Source organism: Taudactylus pleione, unplaced genomic scaffold (assembly GCF_031769625.1).
Source record: "Taudactylus pleione unplaced genomic scaffold, aTauple2 ptg001283l, whole genome shotgun sequence".
NCBI lineage: Eukaryota > Metazoa > Chordata > Amphibia > Anura > Myobatrachidae > Taudactylus > Taudactylus pleione.
This window is the reverse complement of record NW_028285683.1, coordinates 1,638,380-1,665,500: the sequence shown is the minus strand read 5'-3', so window position 1 is coordinate 1,665,500 and position 27,121 is coordinate 1,638,380. Positions and strand designations below refer to the sequence as shown.

Below are 27,121 nucleotides of genomic sequence, written 5' to 3'. Positions count from 1 at the left end.
TCACTTACCGTCAGCTCGCTGCTTATTGTGTAATCTCCGGATAGACACTTACCGTCAGCTCGCTGCTTATTGTGTAATCTCCGGATAGACACTTACCGTCAGCTTGCTGATGGCTGTGTAATCTCCGGATAGTCACTTACCGTCACCTTGCTGCTTATTGTGTAATCTCCGGATAGTCACTTACCGTCAGCTTGCTGCTTGCTGTGTAATCTCCGGATAGTCACTTACCGTCAGCTTGCTGCTTGCTGTGTAATCTCCGGATAGTCACTTACCGTCAGCTTGCTGCTTATTGTGTAATCTCCGGAGAGTCACTTACCGTCAGCTTGCTGCTTGCTGTGTAATCTCCGGATAGTCACTTACCGTCAGCTTGCTGCTTGCTGTGTAATCTCCGGATAGTCACTTACCGTCAGCTTGCTGATGGCTGTGTAATCTCCGGATAGTCACTTACCGTCAGCTTGCTGATGGCTGTGTAATCTCCGGATAGTCACTTACCGTCAGCTTGCTGCTTATTGTGTAATCTCCGGATAGTCACTTACCGTCAGCTTGCTGCTTGCTGTGTAATCTCCGGATAGCTTCACCACGTGTTAACGATATTGTGCAAACCAAACAGCTCATCAGATCTTCTGCCTGCACCCCAAACTGCCCCTAGAAAATCACCCCAAAATGGTGTTATAAACATATGCAATGTTTACCGAGAACAATGTGAAAATCCGGCAAACATCAGACAAAGGCTGTAGCTCAAACTATGACATAAAACATTAAAAAGTGAGATTAGGGTTTATAATACAGATGGATGGAGGAAGAGGCTTGTAAACTAGAGTGATACATTTATTAGGGGTCAGTAACAATACAAGCAGTGAAGGCCCGGCCACAGAATAAAGGACTACAAGTCTGTGATACGTGAGTAGACGTTTTATGTTGTTGATATTCCCATATGTCGCCACTGACATGACCAGTGCGTTTTCAGGGAATGCTTAAGAAATTAGACATGTCCTCTAACTAAGACAATATGGGTGGTATTTACCAAACAGCAATTTATTAATATTATGAAGTCAACAGATTTATCAGAGCAAAATCGCCATTTTCAAACCCAACATAACAAATTGCCATCCCAGTTTTTACTTTAAAAAGATATAAAAAAAAAATGAGATATGGTAAGAACTTACCCTTGTTATCTCTATTTCTACGAAGTCCATAGGGTTCCACAGGATACCTTGGGGTATAGGCGATGGCGGCAGACATCCAGGCACCACAGAGTTAAATTTTCAGCCTCCCAGGATGCACTGGGGTCCCTCTCCTATACCCCGCCCCCGAGCCTCAGGCCACTCAGTTTCGTAACAAGCCATAGGCCGGAGCAGGAGCAAAAAAGAGAGAGAAGAAAGTCTGGAACACACAAGAATCACATTCTCACCAGAAGGAGACGGAGAAACCGGTGACCAGATCAAAGCCCATCTGCAGTACAGGTGCGACAGGGCGGGACTCCTGTGGAACCCTATGGACTTCGTAGAAATAGAGATAACAAGGGTAAGTTCTTACCATATCTCATATTTTCTATTTCAGGGTCCATAGGGTATCCACAGGATACCTTGGGGATGTCCCAAAGCAGTATCCTTTAAGGGTGGGGATGCTCCTGTGCTGTAAGGAGAATCCGCCGCCCGAAGGAAGCATCCTGAGAGGCGAAGGTATCAAAAACATAATACCTTACAAAAATATGGACAGATGACCACGTGGCTGCCAATCACCGCTGAAGCGCCACGTCGAGCTGCCCACGAAGGACCCTCAGACCTAGTGGAAGAGCTTTAAAAGAGGATGGAACAGGAAGACCTGTGAATCCATCCTGCCAAAGTTAGCGCAGTGGCAGGCCAACCTATTTTATGGAAACCAGAAAGGACAAAACCGAGAGTCTGATTTCTTAAATGGACTGGTACGGTCAACTTAAATTCTTAGAGCCCGTACCACATCCAAAGAGGCCTCACCAGCAGAAAGGACTGGGGAAGTAAAGGCAGGTACTAGAATTTCCTCATTGATGTGGAAACTAGACACCACCGTAGGTACAAAACCAGGGCAAGTGCGAAGCACTGCCCTGTTCCTAGGAAAGATGAGAAAGAGGGAGATCTACATGACAGAGCCCCCCATTCTGAGCTCCTACCGGCCAAATCAATGGCCAGAAGGAATACATTCCTAGCCATAAGCCATTTGAAGTCCACTGAGCCCATTGGATCAAATGGCGGTCCTCAGAGAGCCCTAAAGACCACAGCCAAATCCCAAGGAGCCACAGGAGGAACAAAGGGATGCTGAAAATAATGTATACCCTGCTCAAAAGTGCGGACATCAGGAAGAGTAGCAATCCTACGATGAAACCAACAGGGGAGAAACCTGCACCTTCAGGTAAGCAAGGCGAAGACCGTTATCTAAGCCCACCTGTAGGAAAGCCAACACTCTGGATATCCGGAATACCCGAGGAGCAGAGCCTGTAGGGGGCGACACAACTGAAAGAAAGTATGCCATACCTGATGGTAAATTCTTGCAGATAAAATCTTCCGAGCTCTTAGCATGGACATAGGCCCTGTTAACTATAGAGCTGGAAAAAACTCCTAGACCTTAAGAGGGCAGTCTCCACCGCCACACCAGCAAGGACAGACAACCCAGGTCTGGGAATCAGCCAGGATCCTGAGACAACAGGTCTGGTCGTAGAGGTAACCGCTTCGGAGTGTTAACTGAAACACTCCAAAGATCTGAGTAATAGTGCCGTCTGGCCCACGCACGAGCTATCAGCAGGAGCGCGCCTCCTTCTTGCTATTACTGGAGGAAGGGATAACGGAGGGACGAGGTACACAACTTAGAAGGTCCACTGGACCAACATACGTCTACCATAAGAGTCACATCTCTGAAAGGCTCCACTTGTTCACCAGAAGATTGAACACCTCCTGATGAAGAGGACATTTCCCTGAATGCACTTCCTGACGGCTGGGAAAGCCTGCTTTGCATCTGAGGATTTCTGAATGAACACTGCCGATGACGGCAGGGATATAGCCTTCCACCCAAGCCAGAATTCGAGACACCACTGTTAGTGTCGCCCGACTTTGGGAACCACCTAGGTGGTTTACATAAACCATCATGATGACGTTGTCAGACCGTACCTGCACGGTATTTCCGTGGAGGACCTGTCCTGCATGCTGGAGAACCGTGAATACTGCTCAGAGTTCTCAGATGTTTATGGAAAGCGCAAAAACTACTGGAGTCCACCTGTCCTGGAACAAGTGTGGACCCGTCACTGCTTCCCAACCACGGATACTGGCGTCCGTTGTCAGAAGGACCCGGTACGCAATCCCAAAGGGGGAGCCCTTTGTTTAGGTAAGCTTTCAGCAGCCACCAGGCCAGAGAGAGACAAACCTTCGGGGAAAGCACTATTGACTTTATCCTATGGGGCAACCTATCCCATCCGGAGAGGATCAATTTTTCTAGAGTGACACTGGGTACTCTCCACCATGTCGAACAGCGACACCCTGGAGCCCAGGAACCACATTGCCGAGTGAATAGACACTCGGCGACTCTGCAGGCAACTGCGTACCTTTGCCTGTAATGCAGAGATCTTTTCCTCAATCACAAAGATCCTCAGATGTTGGGATATGGAGCATCCTCTGTGAAGAATCAGAGAGGACCATTTCCAGTGTATTAGTCAGCCTTAACATAGCAACACAGATATTGTCCGTTGCAGATGGCACTGAAGTATCTCTGGAAACTCTGGTAACACCAGGAGGTCGCCCGGATTGGGTAACAAGCGGACCCCCTGCATCTGCAGGTGGGCTGCCATAACTTCCATGACCCTGGTAAAACTGGAAATGCTTATCGACCACTGCAAACCTGAGGAAAAACACTGGTGTTCGAAGAAAATAGGGACATTCAGGTAGTCACCCTGAATATATCCAACAACACCACAAAATTCCCAGGCTCCATTGAATGATGGAATGCAGGGTCCCCCTCCTGAACCAAGGAACCCTTAAGAATTTGTTGAAGGATTCGAGGTTGAGGATGTCCAGGTATAACTCCTGCCTGTAGCATAGAGTGTAACACCCTCAAAAATTACAGAGCCTTGTCTTGAATTGACAGAAGACCTGTAATGAAAAACCGTCTGAGAGGCTTTTACCGGGAGGAGAGGACATACATTCAAGAAAATACTTCTCTTACCCCAGTGTCTGTGGAGGTCAGCCACCAGCACTGGGCGAACTGGAGAAGCCGGCCTCCAACTCTGGGGTCCCCCGAGAGGAGGCCCGTCCTGTGAGGCTGAAGGCTTATAGTCCAACTTGGGAGTAGGACGTCTTGTAATCCAAGCCTGTTCTTATGGCTGAGCAGATTTCCTGGCTACTGACTGTCTTGGAAAGCTATATTTTAGACTTACCCTGGCCTCACAGGGCCGAAAAGACAAAAATCCCAGACCCCGATGGGACAGTAGCCGATGGCAGACAGGCAGACGTAGCTGCTGCCTGTGGGGCCACAATTGTGTACAGCTGAGGGCCAAGCAGGACCTGTCCCGTAAAAGGCAAAGCATTCCAAATGGAATCTGCGTCCGCTTTCCAAGAGCGCAACCACAGGGAGCGGCGAGCCGCTACTGCTGCCGAGCCGCTACTGCTGCCGAGGAGATTCTGGAAAGGAGTAGGCTATATGTAAGACTGTCTCATTATGAACGTGGCTAAGTCTCCGAGAATTTGCCACTATCCACCGGCTCTGCTGGAGAGTCAGTGTGCAGAGATCCAGTTACCTACCCAGCGCTCCATGGCTCTGGCCCCCCAGCACACGGTCATAGCCGGCCTGGAAGCCCCTCCAGCAAGGGAATAATTGGCTTTTAGATATATTTGCACCTTGCAATGTGTAACCTCCTTCAAGGAGGACCTGGAGGGCATGGGCCACGTAACACTCCTCACTAGGCGTATAACATGAGAATCTACCCGTAACGGTAACTCCCATTCGGAAAAATAATTATCCGCAAAGGGGTATGCAAAAGGTCAACCGTTTTTGAGGCTGGAACCGCTTACTCGGATTTTCCACGCCTCCTCTAAATGATCCACCTGACCAGATAGAGGAATTACAGTGGCAACACCCTTATCCTTAAAGAAGGCATAGTTGGATTTAGCCACGGGGGATATGTAATAACCAAAGCCGCACGGACTGCCCGTATAAGGCCAGGTATATAGACTTTAGACCCAGACTACGCCTCCTTTGCACTAAGGGGCTCGTGTCTGAAAAAGTCAATAATGTCACCGTCATCAGACGTCATGTCTTTACCCGTCTGAGACCCGAAAGGCCGTTTAGAAGGCCGAAATGGTGACTCCCCCTGCAAAACGTCCTTCAGGTGCTATACCATTTGGACAATAAATTCACCCACACAGGCTCATGCGAGACCGGGGGGGCGAAAAACAGGATATACTGGGGTACCATCAACTGCCCAGGGACCCCTGCATGTGATGAGACCACCCCTCGCTGCGATAACCCCTATGGGGAAAACGCAGGGGGCGTTGCCCACAAGGGCTGTAAGCATCTTAGCCAGCCGAGGGCGGTCCCCTTTTTGTGCAGGCACAGTGACAGAAATGGGGCGTGATATATAATACAACATGCCCTCCATAAACCCTCAGCGTCTACATATCCCTCCGCTAACTGCACATGATATCAGTACATTATAGCTGGAAGAGGATATCCTCGTTCACTTTCAGACATGAGGATTGTGAACGGAGCGTATGTGACCTCCCACACAGAAAAGCCACGATTACTGTGAGGTAATAAACACCCTGCGACACCGCACCGCAAGGGCTGTAGCAGAAGAACAGGGATAGGAAAAGGCTGACAGTCAGAAATGAAAGTACAGGCAAACAGCGCTAGCATTCAAGTCACATACAATGCACAGATAACATCCTGCATTACAAGCACTGCGATCAACTACACAGACCAGAGCCTGGTAGGAAACAGTGCTGCATACACTGACCTTAATTGAAGGAGAGGTATGCGGGGGACCCGGACCGCAATGGCACCTGTAACAGCTTCCAGCAGCGTTTGTCATTCCCAGCACATGTAGTGAGAAAATGGCCACGAGGAGCAGAGAGGAGGCGGGCCCAGGGGAGGAGCGCTGACACAGCCCGCTCAGACCGCTGTGGAATGGCACTGTGCAGCGGGGGAGACGCCGGCTGTGAGACAGGGAAGGCGTTCTCCCCTGGCCTGCTATTAACCCCTGGGACGCCGCGCTGTACCGCACATGCTGCGGCCCGCTGTCCGTGGTGGTCTAGTGGAAGGCTCAGGATCAGTACCTGGCCCCATGCGCAGCCGGTCCCCAGGGAGCCCCCTGCCTGGGGACCAAAAAGGAATGTGTTACCGGCGGGGTCCCGCGGTGGGACTTACCTTGTCCCCTGTGCATCCGGCCACAGTCCAGGTAGCCGGGGTCACTGCCAGCTACCAACCAGCATCCCCGGATCGGTACCGGCGTTCTGGTACCGGCGGGGTGAAGGAGTGACAGCATGGACGTCAATACTGACTGTCCTATGCTGGAGCACTCTAGTTGTGCAGCCACAGCTGCGAAGAAATCTTCAGGGGCCTTGAAAAGACCCCCCTCTGTACGGTGCGACTGGTCCGGCCAGGCACCAACGAAAGCTGAGTGGCCTGAGGCTCGGGGGCGGGGTATAGGAGAGGGACCCCAGTGCATCCTGGGAGGCTAAAAAATTTAACTCTGTGGTGCCTGGATGTCTGCCGCCATCGCCTATACCCCAAGGTATCCTGTGGATACCCTATGGACCCTGAAGTAGAAATAGCAAGATACACTAACTTGCAATTACAGAGACCCCTGGCCGGTAAATCTTCACAAGGTCAGAATTCATCATCTCAAAAACAGAATGTTATGTCCACGTTAGGATTAGACATCAACAGTGTGAAACTGTTGACATTATGGCAGTGTCGACATGTTACAAGTTGACACTGTGCACGTCAACATGAAGACTTAAAGCACAGACCAAAGGCATGAATTCATTTCTAGGGGCTTTGGCACCAAGACCAAGTTGAAAAACTGCTTCTTCCCACCCAATTTATGTGACCTGGACCTATAGCTTAGGATCACTTACAGGTGCACAGGCCTAATGCCCACCTATCTGTGCCACAGGCCTAAGGCCTGATTACCCCCATGAGGCTAGTGCCTGACAACCTGGTAGTCTGGGAAGGGTTAATGATGAAAAGGCCTCAGAGTGGGAGAGGCTGCAGTGGGGAACTTTGTTAGCTCTTTTACTTTCTCACCACTACACCACTCCCCAGTCCTTAGGCTTATTCTTCTGCCTTGGGACGATCCCATGTTTTTATTCCAGACAGGTATTACAGCGGTATTATTACATAGGTATTACAGCGGTATTATTACATAGGTATTACAGCGGTATTATTACATAGGTATTACAGCGGTATTATTACATAGGTATTACAGCGGTATTATTACATAGGTATTACAGCAGTATTATTACATAGGTATTACAGCGGTATTATTACATAGGTATTACAGCGGTATTATTACATAGGTATTACAGCGGTATTATTACATAGGTATTACAGCGGTATTATTACATAGGTATTACAGCGGTATTATTACATAGGTATTACAGGGCAGTACTTTTTTGTTTAATAATAACTGAATCTTTCTAACACATATAGTTTATCTATAGTTTTCCCTACCTCAGTTTTATAACAGAACCCTCTGGTCTTATATGATCGCTCCGGGATGTAGTCAGCATTCTGGCGCAAACAATGCCGGCAGCCAGAATCCCAGTGCTGGAACTCCGATGGCTGCAATCACGATAGGGTCAGGCTGCAAGAGGGGGGCGATTAGGGTCAGGCTGCAAGAGGGGGGCGATTAGGGTCAGGCTGCAAGAGGGGCGCGATTAGGGTCAGGCTGCAAGACGGGGGCGAGGATTAGGGTCAGGCTGTGGGAGGGGAGGATTAGGGTCAGGCTGTGGGAGGGGAGGATTAGGGTCAGGCTGTGGGAGGGGAGGATTAGGGTCAGGCTGTGGGAGGGGAGGATTAGGGTCAGGCTGTGGGAGGGGAGGATTAGGGTCAGGCTGTGGGAGGGGAGGATTAGGGTCAGGTTGTGGGAGGGGAGGATTAGGGTCAGGTTGTGGGAGGGGAGGATTAGGGTCAGGTTGTGAGGGGAGGGTTAGGGTCAGGCTGCAGGGGGGAGGGGAGGATTAGGGTCAGGTTGTGGGAGGGCAGGGTTAGGGTCAGGGTGTGGGAGGGGAGGATTAGGGTCAGGTTGTGAGGGGAGGGTTAGGGTTAGGCTGTGGGAGGGGAGGATTAGGGTCAGGCTGTGGGAGGGGAGGGTTAGGGTTAGGCTGCAGGGGGGAGGGGAGGATTAGGGTCAGGCTGCAGGGGGGAGGGAAGGATTAGGGTCAGGCTGTGGGAGGGTAGGATTAGGGTCAGGCTGCAGGGAGGGGGGCGATTAGGGTCAGGCTGCAAGAGGGGGGGGCGAGGATTAGGGTCAGGCTGTAGGGGGGAGGGGAGGATTAGGATCAGGCTGTGGGAGGGGAGGATTAGGGTCAGGCGGCAGGGGGGAGGGGAGAATTAGGGTCAGGCTGTGGGAGGGGAGGATTAGGGTCAGGCTGTGGGAGGGGAGGATTAGGGTCAGGGTGTGGGAGGGGAGGATTAGGGTCAGGTTGTGGGAGGGGAGGATTAGGGTCAGGTTGTGGGAGGGGAGGATTAGGGTAAGGTTGTGGGAGGGGAGGATTAGGGTAAAGTTGTGGGAGGGGAGGATAAGGGTCAGGTTGTGGGAGGGGAGGATTAGGGTCAGGGTGTGGGAGGGGAGGATTAGGGTCAGGTTGTGGGGGGGCGATTACGGTTAGGCTGCAGGGAGGGGAGGATTAGGGTCAGGCTGCAGGGAGGGGAGGATTAGGGTCAGGCTGCAGGGAGGGGAGGATTAGGGTCAGGTTGTGGGAGGGGAGGATTAGGGTCAGGTTGTGGGAGGGGAGGATTAGGGTAAGGTTGTGGGAGGGGAGGATTAGGGTAAAGTTGTGGGAGGGGAGGATAAGGGTCAGGTTGTGGGAGGGGAGGATTAGGGTCAGGGTGTGGGAGGGGAGGATTAGGGTCAGGTTGTGGGAGGGGAGGATTAGGGTCAGGCTGTGGGAGGGGAGGATTAGGGTCAGGCTGCAGGGGGGAGGGGAGAATTAGGGTCAGGCTGTGGGAGGGGAGAATTAGGGTCAGGCTGTGGGAGGGGAGAATTAGGGTCAGGCTGTGGGAGGGGAGGATTAGGCTCAGGCTGTGGGGGGGCGATTACGGTTAGGCTGCAGGGAGGGGAGGATTAGGGTCAGGCTGCAGGGAGGGGAGGATTAGGGTCAGGCTGCAGGGAGGGGAGGATTAGGGTCAGGCTGCAGGGAGGGGAGGATTAGGGTCAGGCTGCAGGGAGGGGAGGATTAGGGTCAGGCTGCAGGGAGGGGAGGATTAGGGTCAGGCTGTGGGAGGGGAGGATTAGGGTCAGGCTGTGGGAGGGGAGGATTAGGGTCAGGCTGTGGGAGGGGAGGATTAGGGTCAGGCTGTGGGAGGGGAGGATTAGGGTCAGGCTGTGGGAGGAGAGGATTAGGGTCAGGCTGTGGGAGGAGAGGATTAGGGTCAGGCTGCAGGGGGGGAGGATTAGGGTCAGGCTGCAGGGGGGGAGGATTAGGGTCAGGCTGTGGGAGAGGGAGGATTAGGGTTAGGCTGTGGGAGGGGAGGATTAGTGTCAGGCTGAGGGAGGGGAGGATTAGGGTTAGGCTGTGGGAGGGGAGGATTAGGGTCAGGCTGTGGGAGGGGAGCAATTAGGGTCAGGCTGTGGGAGGGGAGCGATTAGGGTCAGGCTGCGGGGGGGGCAATTAGGGTCGGGCTGCAGGGGGGGGTGATTAGGGTCAGGCTGTGGGAGCGGAGGATTAGGGTCAGGCTGCAGGGTGGGGGGCGATTAAGGTAAGGCTGTGGGAGGGGAGGTTTAAGGTCAGGCTGCAGGGGGGGGGGGGCGATTACGGTTAGGCTGTGGGACGAGAGGATTAGGGTCAGGCCAGGCTGCAGGGGGGCGAGGATTAGGGTTAGGCTGTGTGAGGGGAGGATTAGGGTCAGGCTGCAGGGGGGGGCGATTAGGGTCAGGCTGTGGGAGGGGAGGATTAGGGTCAGGCTGTGGGAGGGGAGGATTAGGGCCAGGCTGCAGGGGGGGGGCGATTAGGGCCAGGCTGTGGGAGGGGAGGATTAGGGTCAGGCTGTGGGAGGGGAGGATTAGGGTCAGTCTGTGGCAGGGGAGGATTAGGGTCAGTCTGTGGCAGGGGAGGATTAGGGTCAGTCTGTGGCAGGGGAGGATTAGGGTCAGGCTGCAGGGGGGGGGCGATTAGGGCCAGGCTGTGGGAGGGGAGGATTAGGGTCAGGCTGTGGGAGGGGAGGATTAGGGTCAGTCTGTGGCAGGGGAGGATTAGGGTTAGGCTGCAGGGGGGGGCGATTAGGGTCAGGATGTGGCAGGGGAGGTTTAAGGTGAGGCTGCAGGGGGGTGATTAGGGTTAGGCTGTGGGAGGGGAGGGTTAAGGTCAGGCTGCAGTGGGGGTGATTAGGGTTAGGCTGTGGGAGGGGAGGGTTAAGGTCAGGCTGCAGGGGGGGCGATTAGGGTCAGGTTGTGGGAGGGGAGGATTAGGCTGAAGGAAAAGTGAGTTAGGGTTAGGGGAAGGGTTAGAATACTTACCTGCATACGTCGGGATTTCCACCATAAGAATTACACTGCCCTGATTTTGACCACCGGCATTATAAGTGCCAGGATCGCGTACCCAATCAGCCCCTCCACATACAGTTATTTATTATACAGAAAACGATAAGATATCTCACCGCAGCAGCTTTCAGCCACCCCAATGCCGAGCAATGCACTGTAACACCCCCGGCTTCCTGTGCTTCAAACGTAATGTTCCCCAGAGACAGGACGCCTGAAAGGACAATCTTCAGGTCCAGCTCCTCCTGTGAAATAGATGGAAAACATAAGATTAAACAACTTCTTACACTGGGGACCTACCACATCTTTCCAATGCTAATATCTAGGCTTATTAAAGTCTGGTTTTCCCTCTACAACAGTCTGGTTTTTATATAATGAAGAGAGAGAGAGGGAGAAGGGCGGGAGAGGAAGGGAGGATAGGGAGGGAAAGAGAGAGACATACTGTAGGGAGGGAGGCAGGGAGAGGGAGGGAGGGAGGGGGTTAGATAGAAGGAGAGAGAGGGGTGGGGAAGGAGAGAGAGAGTGTGGAAGAAAAGGGAGGGGAGGTAGGGAGAGAGAGGAAGGGAGGCAGGGAGAGTGACAGAGGGGGTTAGACAGTAGGAAAGAGAGGGGGGGAAGGAGAGAGGGTGGAAGAAGAGGGAGGGGAGGTAGGGAAAGAGACTGAGGGAGGGAGGCAGGGAGAGAGGGACAGAGGGAGGGGGTTAGACAGAAGGAGAGAGAGGGGGAAGGAGAGAGAGAGGGAGGGTAGCAGGGAGAGTGACAGAGAGGGGGTTAGACAGAAGGAAAGAGGACAGAATGGAGAGAGAGAGAGGGTGGAAGATGAGGGAGGGGAGGTAGGGAGAGAGAGGAACGGAGGGAGGCAGAGAGAAGGAGGCAGGGAGAGGAACAGAGAGTGGGTTAGACAGAAGGGGAGAGAGGAGGGAGAGAAATTGGAAGCAAAGGGAAGGGGTTAGACAGAGGTAAGGGATGAGAGAGAGAGAGAGAGAGAGAGGCAGGGAGAGAGACAGGGAGTGGTTAGACAGAAGGAGAGAGAGGAGGGCAAGGAGAGAGAGAGAGAGGGTGGAAAAGAGGGAGGGGAGGTAGGGAGAGAGAGGAAGGGAGGGAGGCAGAGAGAGAAGGAGGCAGGGAGAGGGACAGAGAGAGTGGGTTAGACAGAAGGGGAGAGAGGAGGGAGAGAGAGGGTGGAAGCGAAGGGAAGGGGTTAGACAGAGGTAAGAAAAGAGAGAGAGAGATAGAGACAGGGAGAGAGACAGAGAGGGAGTTAGACAGAAGGAGAGAGAGGACAGAAAGGAGAGAGGGTGGAAGAAGAGGGAGGGGAGGTAGGTTGAGAGAGGAAGGGAGGGAGGCAGAGAGGGAGGGAGGCAGGGAGAGGGACAGAGAGAGTGGTTTAGACAGAAGGGGAGAGAGGTCAGAGAGAGAGGGTGGAAGAAGAGGTAGGGGAGGTAGAGAGAGAAAGGAAGGGAGGCAGGGAGAGGGACAGAGGGAGGGGGTTAGACAGAAGGAGAGAGAGGGGGGGGAAGAAGAGAGAGAGGGGTGGAAGGAGAGAGTGGGTGGAAGAAGAGGGAGGGGAGGTAGGGAGAGAGAGGGAGGGAGGCAGGGAGAGTGACAGAGGGGGTTAAACAGAAGGAGAGAGGGGGGAAGGAGAGAGGGTGGAAGAAGAGGGAGGGGAGGTAGGGAGAGAGAGGAAGGGAGGCAAGGAGAGGGACAGAGGGAGGGGGTTAGACAGAAGGAGAGAGAGGGGTGGAAGGAGAAGGAGAGGGGGAAGGAGAGAGAGAGGGAGGCAGGGAGAGAGACAGAGGGGGTTAGACAGTAGGAGAGAGAGGGGGAAGGAGAGAGAGAGGGCGGAAGAAGAGGGAGGGGAGGTAGGGAGAGAGAGGAAGGGAGGCAGGGAGAGTGACAGAGGGTTTAGACAGTAGGAGAGGGGGGGAAGGAGAGAGAGGGTGGAAGAAGAGGGAGGAGAGGTAGGGAGAGAGAGTGAGGGAGGGAGGCAGGGAGAGGGACAGAGGGAGGGGGTTAGACAGAAGGAGAGAGAGGGGGGGAAGAAGAGAGAGAGGGGGGAAGGAGAGAGAGAGGGGGAAGAAGAGAGAGAGGGGGGAAGGAGAGAGAGAGAGAGAGAGAGAGAGAGAGAAAGAGTGGAAGAAGAAGGAGGGGAGGTAGGGAGAGAGAGGGAGGGAGGCAAGGAGAGTGACAGAGGGGGTTAGACAGAAGGAGAGAAAGGGGGGGAAGGAAAGAGAGGGTGGAAGAAGAGGGAGGGGAGGTAGGGAGAAGGACAGAGGGAGGGGGTTAGACAGAAGGAGAGGGGGGTAAGGAGAGAGGGAGGGAGGCAGGGAGAGGGACAGAGGGAGGGGATTAGACAGAAGGAGAGAGGGGGGGGAGGAGAGAGAGAGGGAGGGAGGGAGAGTGACAGGGAGGGGGTTATACAGAAGGAGAGAGAGGACGGAAAGGAGAGAGAGAGGGTGGAAGACGAGGGAGGGGAAGTAGGGACAGAGAGGAAGGGAGGGAGGCAGGGGGAAGGAGGCAGGGAGAGGGACAGAGAGAGTGGGTTAGACAGAAGGGGAGAGAGGAGGGAGAGAGAGGGCGGAAGCGAAGGGAAGGGGTTAGACAGAGGTAAAGAAAGAGAGAGAGAGAGACAGGGAGAGAGACAGAGGGGGTTACACAGAAGGAGAGAGAGGACAGAAAGGAGAGAGGGTGGAAGAAGAGGGGAGGTAGGGAGAGAGAGGAAGGGAGGGAGGCAGAGAGAGAGAGAGGGAGGCAGGGAGAGGGACAGAGAGTGGGTTAGACAGAAGGGGAGAGAGGAGAGAGAGAGGGTGGAAGAAGAGGGAGGGGAGGTAGGGAGAGTGAGGAAGGGAGGCAGGGAGAGGGACAGAGGGAGGGAGTTAGACAGAATGAGAGAGAGAGGGGGGGGAAGGAGAGAGAGAGGGGAGGAGAGAGAGAGAGGGAGGGAGGCAGGGAGAGTGACAGAGAGGGGGTTAGACAGAAGGAGATAGAAGATCGAAAGGAGAGAGAGAGAGGGTGGAAGGAGAGGGAGGGGAGGTAGGGAGAGAGAGGGAGGCAGGGAGAGTGACAGAGGGGGTTAGACAGAAGGAGAGAGAGGGGTGGGGAAGGAGAGAGAGAGGGTGGAAGAAGAGGGAGGGGAGGTAGGGAGAGAGAGGAAGGGAGGCAGGGAGAGGGACAGAGGGAGTAGGTTAGACAGAAGGAGAGAGAGGGGGGAAGGAGAGAGAGAGGGGGGGAGGCAGGGAGAGTGACAGAGAGGGGGTTAGACAGAAGGAGTGAGAGGACGGAAAGAAGAGAGAGGGTGGAAGAAGAGGGAGGAGAGGTAGGGAGAGAGACTGAGGGAGGGAGGCAGGGAGAGGGACAGAGAGAGGGGGTTAGACAGAAGGAGAGAGAGGGGTGGGGAAGGAGAGAGAGGGTGGAAGAAGAGGGAGGGGTGTTAGGGAGAGAGAGGGAGGGAGGCAGGGAGAGGCACAGAGGGAGGGGGTTAGACAGAAGGAGAGAGAGAGATGGTGGAAGAAGAGGGAGTGGAGGTAGGGAGAGAGGAAGGAAGGGAGGCGGAGAGAGAGAGGGAGGCAGGGCGAGGGACAGAGAGAGTGGGTTAGAAAGAAGGGGAGAGAGGAGGGAGAGAGAGGGTGGAAGCGGAGGGAAGGGGTTAGACAGAGGTAAGGAGAGAGAGAGAGAGGAGAGGGAGGTTGGAAGCAGAGGTAGGGGAGACAGAGAGAGAGGGAGGGTGAAGACCAGAGTGAGGGTGTTAGAGGTGAGAGAGAGAGGGGGGGAAGGTGGAAGCAGAGGAGGGGAAACAGGGAGAGAGAGGAAGGGTTTGAGAGACCCAGGGGGGAGAGGCGTGTGTGTTGGAGGTAGGTGTGGAGAGAAACGCTCAGTGCAGATAAGAGGATGTTCAGCTAACGTGCTAATATGTAATACAGTAATTGGGATATGCAATTGCTAAAGCTACTAGGCGGTTGCTGCTACATTACTACTTCTAAACAAGTATAAATAAAAGGTTGTGCTAAATGACGAAACATCGATCACACAATAAACACCCGTTACACTGATTTCAAGCCTCTGAGTGCCGCCTCTTGCTTGTGGATACTATATATATATATATATATATATATATATATATATATATTTATTATACACACACACACACATATATATATATATATATATATATATATATACACACATATATATATATACACACATATATATATTATACACACATATATATATACACACACATATATATATATATACACACATATATATATTATACACACATATATATATATATACACACATATATATATATACACACATATATATATTATACACACACACACACATATATATATATATATATATATATATATACACACATATATATATATATATACACACATATACACACATACACAGTGTATATATATATATATATATCATTTTTTAAAAAAACTTTAACAGTGCCGGATTTCTGGATTTCCCACTTATTTAGTAATTTGGGCACAGAACAAAGACCACATCACCATGATGCATCAGGGGGAGTCTCACGAGCGGGCACGTGTGCAGTCCAGGAGCCCAAAATAAGGTGTTCTTAGCCCCCAAAAGGCAGAAAAAAATAGAGAGCTAGGGGGGCGGAGAATAACCAGAATACAGCGGGGATTGAGCAGGCATGAAATAGTATTGTATTATATCGGGACACGCTGACACAAGAGTAGCTGGAATAGGGGTCGTCACACCCTATACATCAAACACTGTAAAACACACAAAAACCAGCGCTAATAGAGGAGGACGGTTATTCTATAATGCAGAATAATAAACCATTTAATCATAAAAAGCCAAATAAAATCAGCAGTGGGTCACATACGATAAATGAATGTCCATCAATATTATAGTCTGAATGCCAGACAATATCATACACAATATCCAGACAATATCATACATGATATCCAGACAATATCATACACGATATCCAGACAATATCATACACGATATCCAGACAATAGCATACACGATATACAGACAATAGCATACACGATATACAGACAATATCATACACGATATACAGACAATAGCATACACGATATACAGACAATAGCATACACGATATACAGACAATATCATACACGATATACAGACAATAGCATACACGATACACAGACAATATCATACACGATATACAGACAATAGCATACACGATACACAGACAATATCATACACGATATACAGACAATATCATACACGATATACAGACAATATCATACACGATATAAAGTCTCTGATCCTGTGCGGTAGATTCACTGTAAATGGGACCTAGGACTCCTTCCACTATATCCAAAGCTTATGAGATTTCAAGCAGGCATAGAATAGTGGGTACAATTGGTTTCACACAGTCTTTAGCATTCCAAGGCTGTATATAATCCCCCTGTATTGTGTATCGGACACTGCACTTCAATCATGAAGGGATTTGTGGGGGTCCAAAGATATGATCCAATATTCACAGGGTTCTCAGAGCAATCACCTCAATGCGTTTCACTGAGTAAGGGGGCACCCAGCTTCCTCAGGAGCATGTATGTCAGTTAATGTTATTGGGGTAGTTAAATACCCTAAGATAATTAGTTAATTGACAACACCAGTTAATAAATGAAATAAAAGAAAAAATGTCAATCCTATATATTTTAAAACAGGCTAAATATAGGCAATAACACTTATCTCCAAAAAGATATAAGCAAATAATTCCACTAACTTTCATATTAGACGGCAGTGTGATCATGTGATCTCCTATTGTCACATGACCACTGCCGTACTTCCACTGGTTAGGAAATAGCACCCACAATTCTCATGGTTCTAACTGATACCCCTTTTACACCGGAGCTAAAACCCGGGTTATTGCAGGGTTAACACGGGCAGCTCCCTGGTGTAAAAGGGGAGGGGACTGGATCGCCGGGTCGAGTGACCTAGCAATCCAACCCAGGTAAATAGCAGGGTTTAACACGGGCGTAGCCCGTGAAACCCTGCTGAGAGAACAGCGCACTCCAGGTGATGGAGTGCGCTGCAAGCCGGCTGATTGGTCCGGCTTCAGTGGCGCTTGGAGATGACGTCATCTCCAAGCGTCCACTTTCACACCGGGAAAGCCGGGTCTATGCAGACCCGACTCCGGAGTGAGCGGCACTGACTCGGGAATATTCAGAGTCGGTGCCGGCTAAATTCCGGGTCTGATCCGGATAGGAACTCTTTTCCAACTCCGGGTTAGACCCGGAATTTTGGTGGAAAAGGAGTATTATTAAGAATCATTGTGTGTCAGTATACCAATAGCATGACCCATACACTTATCTAGGTCCATACCAATGATTCCGCGATCTCCCGATTCTAAATGAGAATCTGTATTGACTGGTAGTTCCGGGTTGCGTCACATGAGATGTTTTTCATTGGTTCATATGGCCACAATGGGCCAATAGCCAAGGTCAGCACTGTAAACTACAGTACCCAGCAGGCTCCCATCCGATCATCTGACATTGTCACATGAACGGATGGGACAGGTCCGCCGCCCAAGGAGAGTGACACACATAGAGGTGTGTCCTCTCCACACATTGCGGCCATGGGTGAATCAGTCACCACAACATGTACAGTGCAATCTGCTGTCCATTGAGCCGTCCTCCGACCGCGTGACCAATCGCCAAATTAGGCACAATGAACTACATATTCCAGTAGTCTCCCCACCGATCATATGACCCTGTCACATGACTGGGTGGGATATAAAGTGGGATATTGCCAGGGAATCTACAGGGTGCTATTGGCAATAGTAAAGGGACCGGTCATGTGACAAAACTGCTCACATGATCGGACACTCAAACATACACTTCAATAATAAAAACTACTTAATACAACATACATATAAATCCTTAGAGAAAAAATGCCCACATAAGGGAAAGGAAGCAGATGCAATTATATTTTATAATATGATATTAATATTAGTGTCAACATTAACACTAGATAATGAAGAAGTCTTGGTATATACATTGAATCCCAAATCCTAAATAAATTTAAATATATAATAAATGACACAAAATAAAAAAACTATTAATTGTACCAATGGTAAATTAAATAAAAAAAAAAAAGGGGAGAGGCATAAGAGAGTATATGAAACCCTATTGCTGAAAACTGATGCGATATATCAAAACCCTTCAATTAATAACAGAGTTGAGTTCAATTGCTTCGGTAAGACCATCGGGATATAGGGAATTAAATCTGAACATCCAAAAGACTTCTCTGCTACACAATTTGTTAAATCTATTGCCCCCCCTCTTGCTGTTGTTGGTAAAGTTTCTAATCCTACAATTCTAAGACAAGATGGATCACTATTAGGTTTGTCATTGAAATGGCGTGGAACACTGTGTTGTACACTTTTATTAATTATATTTCTACGGTGTTCCATAAATCTCGTTCTTAATGGTCTGGTGGTACATCCCACATAAAAAATGTTGAAATCACAGTTCAATAAATAGATGATAAATTTAGAGTCACAATTCATGAAAGTGTCAAATATATATTTATCTTTGTATATTGGTATATCTATTTCAGTGGTACGCCTCGCCATATGGGAACACTTGATACATCTAGGTTTCCCACATCTATAGGATCCAGTCGGTCTTGTGGATAACCAATTGGTGTTCAAATTTCCCTCTCTAGTTCCACTTCTATTCTTAATATTTATCAAATGACTTGGTGCAAGGATAGTTTTTAATGATTTCTCCTATAAGTAATTTTAAGATCCAATGGTAAAATTTCCCTCAAGATGTTATCTTGTTTTAATAACCTGTAATTTTTTGTTACAATATCTATAATTTCTCGGAAGCCATTATATTTACATACAAATGATAAATCCTTATTGTGATCTTTCTCAATAGTATGATTCTATAGGTCTTTAGGTTTCAAAAATTTCTGTCTATTCATCCGAAGTACCTCTTGATCAGATTTATCTAACAAAGTCTCAGGATAACCCCGTTTCTTAAAGGTGTGAATCATGTCAGAAGCTTGTTTAGAGAACATCTCTATACTTGTACAATTTCGACGTAGGCGCATAAACTGGCCTTTTGGTATGTTATATTTCCAAGGCGCGTAATGTGCGCTATCATAATGTAAATAAGCATTTGTATTGACTGGCTTCATAAAATTAGATATAATAATTGTATTGTTTATTGATTCGAGAGTTATATCCAGAAAATTAATCCAGCTCTTGTTATGGGTATAAGTAAAATGAAGATTATAATAATTGGTGTTAAGAAAGTTGACAAAAGAAGAAGCAGAAGATAGATCCCCACCCCAAATAAAAAATAAATCATCTATATAACGGCCATAGAAAACCAGGTTCGCCGCCAAGTCACCCCTCCAAATATGGGTTTCTTCAAGGTCCCCCATATAGAGGTTGGCATAACTGGGCGCAAACCTGGTTCCCATGGCCGTTCCCATCACCTGAAGATAATAGATATCAAGAAAAAGAAAATAATTGTGAGAAAGTATAAAGGAAATACAGTCTAAAAGAAATAACCTGTGTTTTTCCCCCAGGTCACCATCTGAGTATAGTCTTATAGAAATAGCTTCCCTACCTGGAGAATGAGTATTGTACTTGAGCCCCTAAATTAGCCCCTGTATGTAAACCTTTACAACAGATAATTTGGCTACATTAAAGCCGTACAAAACATTGTGACTGCCAAAAAACACAAGGCCGCTTGCTCCTGGAAATCCGGGTTTCTGAATTTTTTGTTATTGTTAGAATAATTTAAATTTTATTTCAAACAGACTGAAAGGGGAAAGGAGGGCAGCTGCGTATGGCTGCACAAAGTGATAGAGGGCATTATTCATTCCCAGGTCCCATGTGTTGCACCAATAGGCTGCATGAAAGCGCTTTCTGTACACAGGGGTCGGTGCTGTGTGGCTGCAACAAGAGAAGGATCAGGTCATCAATAGGTAAAGTTAGGTTATCGGGTGGAATGGGTATAGTTGTGGGTGCCTAGAACGCCCCCCATCCTCCTACCTGCCGTATATTTTTGGTGAGATGGAGAACTTTGTCTCTGTCTCCCCAGAGCTCAGAACAGGCTTCAGGTTTCAGTCCATCTGAACTTTCATCAAGAATCATTGGACACAAACACTGGTTGTTGTTTGAATTCTTGCATGAAAGAACCCGTGTGTGCTGCAGTCTCCCCATTACTGAATTGATATTTGTATTTCCAGGAGGGCACCAGGGAGTGCCAGGGCGGATTGGCCATAATATTTCACGGTGGGCCACAACCTGTGGGGCCACTAGGGCTGCTATAAGTCCTGGAAGTGGGGCTAACTGTGCGCAATGTGCTTGTATGGTGGAGTGTGGCCGCGGCTGTCAGTGAAGTTGTAACAAGCATGATTACACTTGACCCAGAGGACTGGTCCTCTCCACTACAGGGGGAGGGGAGGGGGGTCTTCTGCCCTGATATATCCGGCCCGCTGTGTGCCTGGGTGTGAGGGCCACATCTGGGTGTGAGGCTCTCCTGTCCTTATAGTCAGGGCAGTTTCTAGGGTCTGAGGCTCCCAGTGCGAGCAGTCAAAATGTGCTTCCCCCCCAATAAGCAGTAATATTGTGGAGTGGGTGTGGCCTCATTGTGAGGGGGTGTGGTATCACAGTAAGGGAACATGGTCTCGAAGACCTCAGAATGTCAGCCGCTGTGACTACTGAGCCCAGGGGTGGCTGACCTGTCAGAGGCACATCACTGAAAAACATATGTAATTAAATTAAAGACTGACAGCATGCGTGCACCTCAGGTGTGCGCTCAAAAAATGGGGTGTGGCCTAGCTGTCACAAGCCCACGCCGTGTTTGTGTGTGCATGCCTTTGGTGTAACATTTGCAGGAGTATGACCTTGTATCACATCCATTTTTAGTCACGTTGGGGGCGAGCCCAGCACATTGAAAATGAAAGCCATATCCACATAAAATACACTGCAACAAACCACTTCAGGATTACACTGCAACCTACCACTTCCACATAAAATATATTGGAAAAGCCAGAGCCACATAAACTAAAACCACATCCACCTCAAATATATTATTAATAAATAAATCCATAACCACATAAAATATTGAAAAAACAAGATTCACATAATATACACTTCATTCCAGCCCCCTCCCTTGCCATTTCAGCCCCCTCCCTTAGCATTCCAGCCCCCTCCCTTAGCATTCCAGCCTGACAGGTCTTAAGCTTCCCCCCAACTACTGGCTCGCAGGCATAAGTGCCCATTATGCAGTGCCCCCTGTAGTTTTCCCCATATGCAGTGTCCCCTGTATTTGTGCCCCTTATGCAGTGTCCCCTGTATTTATACCCCTTATGTAGTGACCACAGTAGTAGTAACCCCAGGAGTGGTGCCCCTTATGCCATGCCCCATTAGCAGTGCCCCCTGTAGTCATGTCCCCTAGAGTAATGTCCCCAGGTGCCCCCAGTAGTGGTGCCTCCCCCAGTAGAAGTGTCCCCCTTGTAATGTCCCCAGTAGTAGTGCCCGTGTGCCCCCAGTAGTGGTGCCTCCCCCAGTAGAAGTGCCCCCAGAGTAATGTCCCCAGTAGTAGTGCCTGGGTGCCCCCAGTAGTAGTGTCTCCTCCAGTAGTAGTGCCCCAAGAGTAATGTCCCCAGTAGTAGTGCCTGGGTGTCCCCAGTAGTAGTGCCCCGAATAATGTCCCCAGTAGTAGTGCCCAGGTGTCCCCAGTAGTGGTGCCTCCCCCAGTAGAAGTGTCCCCCTTGTAATGTCCCCAGTAGTAGTGCCCGTGTGCCCCCAGTAGTGGTGCCTCCCCCAGTAGAAGTGTCCCCCTTGTAATGTCCCCAGTAGTAGTGCCCGTGTGCCCCCAGTAGTGGTGCCTCCCCCAGTAGAAGTGCCCCCAGAGTAATGTCCCCAGTAGTAGTGCCTGGGTGCACCCAGTAGAGTTGTCTCCCCCAGTAGAAATGTCCCCCTTGTAATGTCCCCAGTAGTAGTGCCTGTGTGACCCCAGTAGAGGTATCTCCCCAGTAATGTCCCCCTTGTAATGTCCCCAGTAGTAGTGCCATGTGCCCCCAGTAGTGGTGCCTCCCCCAGTAGAAGTGCCCCAAGAGTAATGTCCCCAGTAGTAGTGCCTGGGTGCCCCCAGTAGTAGTGTCTCCACCAGTAGTAGTGCCCCCAGAGTAATGTCCCCAGTAGTAGTGCCCAGGTGCCCCCAGTAGTTGTGTCTCCCCCAGTAGTAGTGCCCCCATAGTAATGCCCCCAGTAGTAGTGCCTGGGTGCCCCCAGTAGTAGTGTCTCCCCCAGTAGTAGTGCCCCGAGTAATGTCCCCAGTAGTAGTGCCCAGGTGCCCCCAGTAGTGGTGTCTCCCCAGTAGAAGTGCCCCCAGAGTAATGTCCCCAGTAGTAGTGCCTGGGTGCCCTCAGTTGAGTTGTCTCCCCCAGTAGAAATGTCCCCTTTGTAATGTCCACAGTAGTAGTGCCCGTGTGCCCCCAGTAGAGGTGTCTCCCCAGTAATGTCCCCCTTGTAATGTCCCCAGTAGTAGTGCCGTGTGCCCCCAATAGAAGTGTCTCCCCCAGTAGAAGTGCCCCCAGAGTAATGTCCCGTGTAGTAGTGCCTGGGTGCCCCCAGTTGTGGTGCCTCCCACAGTAGAAGTGCCCCCAGAGTAATGTCCTCAGTAATAGTGCCCAGGTGCCCCCAGTAGTGGTGCCTCCCCCAGTAGATGTGCCCCCAGAGTAATGTCCCCAGTAGTAGTGCCAGGGTGCCCCCTTAGTAGTGCCTTCCCCAGTAGTAGTGCCCCCAGAGTAATCTTCCCAGTATAAGTGCCCGGGTGCCCCCAGTAGTGGTGATCTGGATCTGGATTGGTTTTGCCAAAACCACCCTTCCGTGTTTTGGGTTCTGGGTTTTGTGTTTTGGATCTGTATTTTTTTGAAAAAAAAAGCATAAAAACAGCTAAAATCACAGAATTTGTAGGTTTTTCTGCTCCTATGCTATTATTAACCTCAATAACCTTCATTTCCACTCATTTCCAGTCTATTCTGAATACCTCACACCTCACAATAGTGTTTTTATGTCCAAAAGATTGCACCGAGGTAGCTGGATGACTATGCTAAGCGACACGAGTGGGCGGCACAAACACGTGACCCATCTAGGAGTGACACTGCAGTGGCAGACAGGATGGCAGTTTGAAAAACTAGGCCCCAAACTGTACATAATGCAAAGAAAAAAAAAGAGGTGCAAGATGGAATTGTCCTTGGGCCCTCCCACCCACCCTTATGTTGTATAAACAGGACATGCACACTTTAACAAACCAATCATTTCAGCGCCAGGGTCTGCCACACAACTGTGGCTGAAATGATTGGTTCGTTTGGGGCCCCACAAAACAAGCTGGCAATTAATCTGTCCCTGCACAAACTGGCTCTATGGAGGCAAGATGTCATCCTCATCCTCCTCATCCACCGATTCCTCACCCTCTTCAGTGTGTACATCTTCATCCTCACAGAGTATTAATTCGTCCCCGCTGGAACCACAGGTCCCTCTGTACGTTCTGGAGGCTGGTCTCCCTGGAAGAGTTGATAATTCATTTTATGAACATCATCTTCTCCACATTTTGTGGAAGCAACCTCCTACGCCTTTCGCTGACAAGGTTCCCGGCTGCACTAAACACTCTTTCGGAGTACACACTGGAGGGGGGGCAACTCAGGTAAAATAGAGCCAGTTTGTACAGGGACCTCCAAATTGCTTCTTTTTCCTGCCAGTACAGGTACGGACTGTCTGACATGCCTACTTGGATGCTGTCACCGATGTAATCCTTTAACAGACAGACGCACGCTTGCCGCTGCTGCTTTGAGGATGCAAGTGCGGCTACAGCCCACACAATTCACTAAGACAGAAAAAAGAAGAAGAATTTTTTTATTGTTTGTGTAGCACACTTTGAGGGTGTCAACCAGCCTTTAACAGACAGACGCACGCTTGTCGCTGCTGCTTTGAGGATGCAGGTGGAATCTAGACGGGATTTGGAACCGGGGACACACTACCTCCATCAATTGTCTAAATCCCACTGCACTAATGGCGGATACCGGACGCACGTCTAACACCAACATAGCAGTCAAGGCCTCAGTTATACGTTTTGCTTCAGGATGACTGCTGTTGTACTTCATCCTCATCGCTAGGGACTGTTGGAGGGTCAATTGTTTAGTAAAAGTAGTGATGTTCCTACTTCCTCTCTGGGATGATGAACAACTCCCAGCAGCAGCAATAGCACTAGGAGGAAGTGGTTCTTGATCTTTCCCTATTTTATTTTTATCGGAGAAAGTTTGGTCCTCCATTTATGTTATATTGATATATACGTGCGGCTAAAGCGCACACAAACACAGAAAATATTTTTGTATTTTTGCTGGAGAGTAGTGCACTTTGTGGGTTACACCACCCTTTAAGAAATGAGCCAGCCGGCTCTTTACTTATGGGACACAGGTGCACGCTTGGCGCTGCTCCTTTGTTGATGCACGTGCAGCCACAGTGCACACAAGTCACAAACACAGAAAATATATATTTTTTTGGTTTGGAGTGTACTTTGGGGGTTAAAGCACCCTTTAACGGTCAAGCCAGCCGGCCCTTTACTTATGACACAGGCGCACACTTGGCACTACTTTGTTGATGCACGTGCGGCTACTGCGCACACAATTCACAAACACAGAAAATATTTTTTTTTTTGGTTTGGACTGGAGTGTACTTTGGGGGTTACAGCACCCTTTAACGGTCAAGCCAGCCGGCCCTTTACTTATGACACAGGCGCACGCTTGGCACTACTTTGTTGATGCATGTGTGGCTACTGCGCACACAATTCACAAACACACAAAAAATATTATTTTTTTAGCACTTGGGGGGAGCACCCCTGATGGACAGAGCACCCCCTGGACAACACTACAGCACCCCTTTAGGACTGGGACACTGCACAGGACTTTGGAGTGGACACAGCCCCTATGGAGAACTGACTGAACAACACAGTCCAGCCAGCCCCTATGGACTTTGAAGTAGTGGACACAGCCCCTATGGACAACAGCAGCACAGCACAACACAGCCAGCCCCTATGGACTTTGAAGTGGTGGACAACAACAGCACAGCACAACACAGCCAGCCCCTATGGACTTTGAAGTAGTGGACAACAGCAGCACAGCACAACACTACTCTGCACTACACTACACTACACAGCCCAGCCAGCCCTAACTCCCACCCTCCCTCTTCACTGTCCACAGCCGAGTGAGAAAATGGCGCCGACGCAGGTACCTTATATAGGATCCAAAACCCGCGAGACTCGGAAGGCGGGATGATGACGTTTTGCCTCGATTTCAGATCCGAGTCAGGCGGGAAAAGTCGAGCCTGACTCGGATCAGACTTGGATCGGGGGGGGGATTTCAGAAATCCGAACCCGCTCACCACTAATATATACATACACACACAGGGTGATAGGAGAGCAATATATACATGCCTGTTTGTCTGCCCCTCCCCTTTAGAATGTAAGCTCTCACGAGCAGGGCTTCTCCCCTCTTGTGCTTCTCCTTACTTTACTTTCATCTACTTCTTACCCCCCACCAGGGCACGTAGCACTTGGTTGCTGACTCCCTGCTGCTTATTTTGAGTGTTATAATCACTATTGCAGAAATGTGTATAAACCTGGTCCTTGTCCTGCATTGTACTGTACTGTAAGTCACTGGTTTCTTGTTCACTCATTTGTTTATGTACTTGTGGCACATATAAAGGATAAATATATATATTTGTGGCCGGAGACCAGCCACACGTGGGTAAAATATCCACTGCGGCACTAAAAAAAAGTTAACTTCTGTGCTGTAGCACCATATTTGAAATATACAGGTACTAGGCGCCCATTGTTAATGTGTATCAGGCACTGGATGCCAAGTGTTAAATGTATTTTTAACGTGTTTTACCATGGCCTGGACTGTTTCCGTGGGTGTGGGTAGAGTGTGGCTGCATGCTGGGGGACAGAAAGCAAGCTCCCCTGTCGAAGCCGGATGATTGGCTGAGACCAAATCTTAAATTAATATCGGGCGACGCCATTTTGTGTCGCCCTTAATGACGCCATCTTGCGTCATCAGCATGAAACCATTGTGTACGATGCTATATGCGATTATTAGCATCGTGCGTCTGCGTTGCTACCGCATATTGTTGAAAGTCCTATCATACCCCATACGCACATTAAATAAAACATACAAAATATATAAGATGCACAGCGCACAGTTGCGCTGCTTATCAAAGCACAAACGCACCACGCATACTAGCGACTTTACGCAATAGTCTCACACTTACACATACAATAACTTATAAGAAGGTTCCTCCGCATTAAAAGTAATATTAGAGATTTTATTAGGGAATACTTATGTTGTGAAATGTAATGTATACGATATTTAAGGTACATAAGCTAGTAGACATATCATGTTTGGTACCATTCTAAATCACTGTTTATTTGCAGATTTCCGGTTCTTCCTGCGAGGAAATCGCATTATGTGTTCGCAAGATATGAACTATATGAAAATAGTGGTTAGAATGTGAAGCTGTATGAAGTGTTTTTTATTAGTTTAAACCAGTTCTTCGGCGGGAAAACAACACAAAGAAACATCTGAGGAACTGGGACATACCCCTAGTGACGCTGTATGAACTGTCCAATGACCTGCATCGTACCAGAATGTCCAGGAGCAAGACCCAATGGAAACCTGATAACTAGTTTCTTTGCTCTGTAAGGTATATAGCCTGGGCACTGGTTATAGTATACAGCCATTCTTCTTGGATGATCACAGGCTTCTGGAGAGACGACTGTATACTGGGACCAGTGCACACGCGTATGTATCGGCTTGTACCTTTTGTATATAATTGTCTTTTGCGCTAATTGTGCTAGATCTAAGCGTGTAACTTTATTTTATTACAATAAGAACTTTTGTGCTTTGGAACCAAAATATAAGTCTGGAAAGCAATTATTTCTTATACAACTTGTAGCGCTAAGCAGCGACATTTAGGGTATATAGATAAAGGGGTATCGATAACCCGGACCCCCAACAATGTGGCCAGGTAATAAGTAGAGCCCCAGCAGTTCCAGACAGCAGGGCTAGCAGAGGCACTTACTGTACTGCAGAGTGCTGGGGGCAGGTAGAGCAGGGCCCAGTATCACCAGCACTGAAAGAGTTAAAGTCCCAGCGTGGACACAGTCTAAAAGCACAAACACTGCACATGGTTTTCTGCATAATATATATATATTGCCATAACGCACTGCAGCTGATCTGCAATGCATTGGTGTATAAAGCAGAGTATATGTAATAGTCTACGACGTGTGTGATTGTACAGACTATGCACTTATGAGGAAGGTATAAGGTATTTTGTTTTAAAAGGTAGACAAA

General features: G+C 49.4%; 1 protein-coding gene across 1 annotated transcript in view; it reads right to left on the bottom strand.

The window, feature by feature from the left end:
- The window catches only part of LOC148443397 (unconventional myosin-VIIa-like), a gene marked incomplete at its 3' end in the record, with an annotated part of 418,660 nt that overhangs the window by 139,092 nt on the left and 252,447 nt on the right, over positions 1-27,121 (bottom strand). Inside the window, exons 8-9 of the mRNA XM_088462885.1 lie at positions 10,843-10,968; positions 537-645 (exon numbers count right to left, since the gene is read on the bottom strand). Of these exons, the coding sequence (XP_088319011.1) occupies positions 537-645; positions 10,843-10,968 (235 nt within the window). The remainder of the gene's footprint in view (positions 1-536; positions 646-10,842; positions 10,969-27,121) is intronic.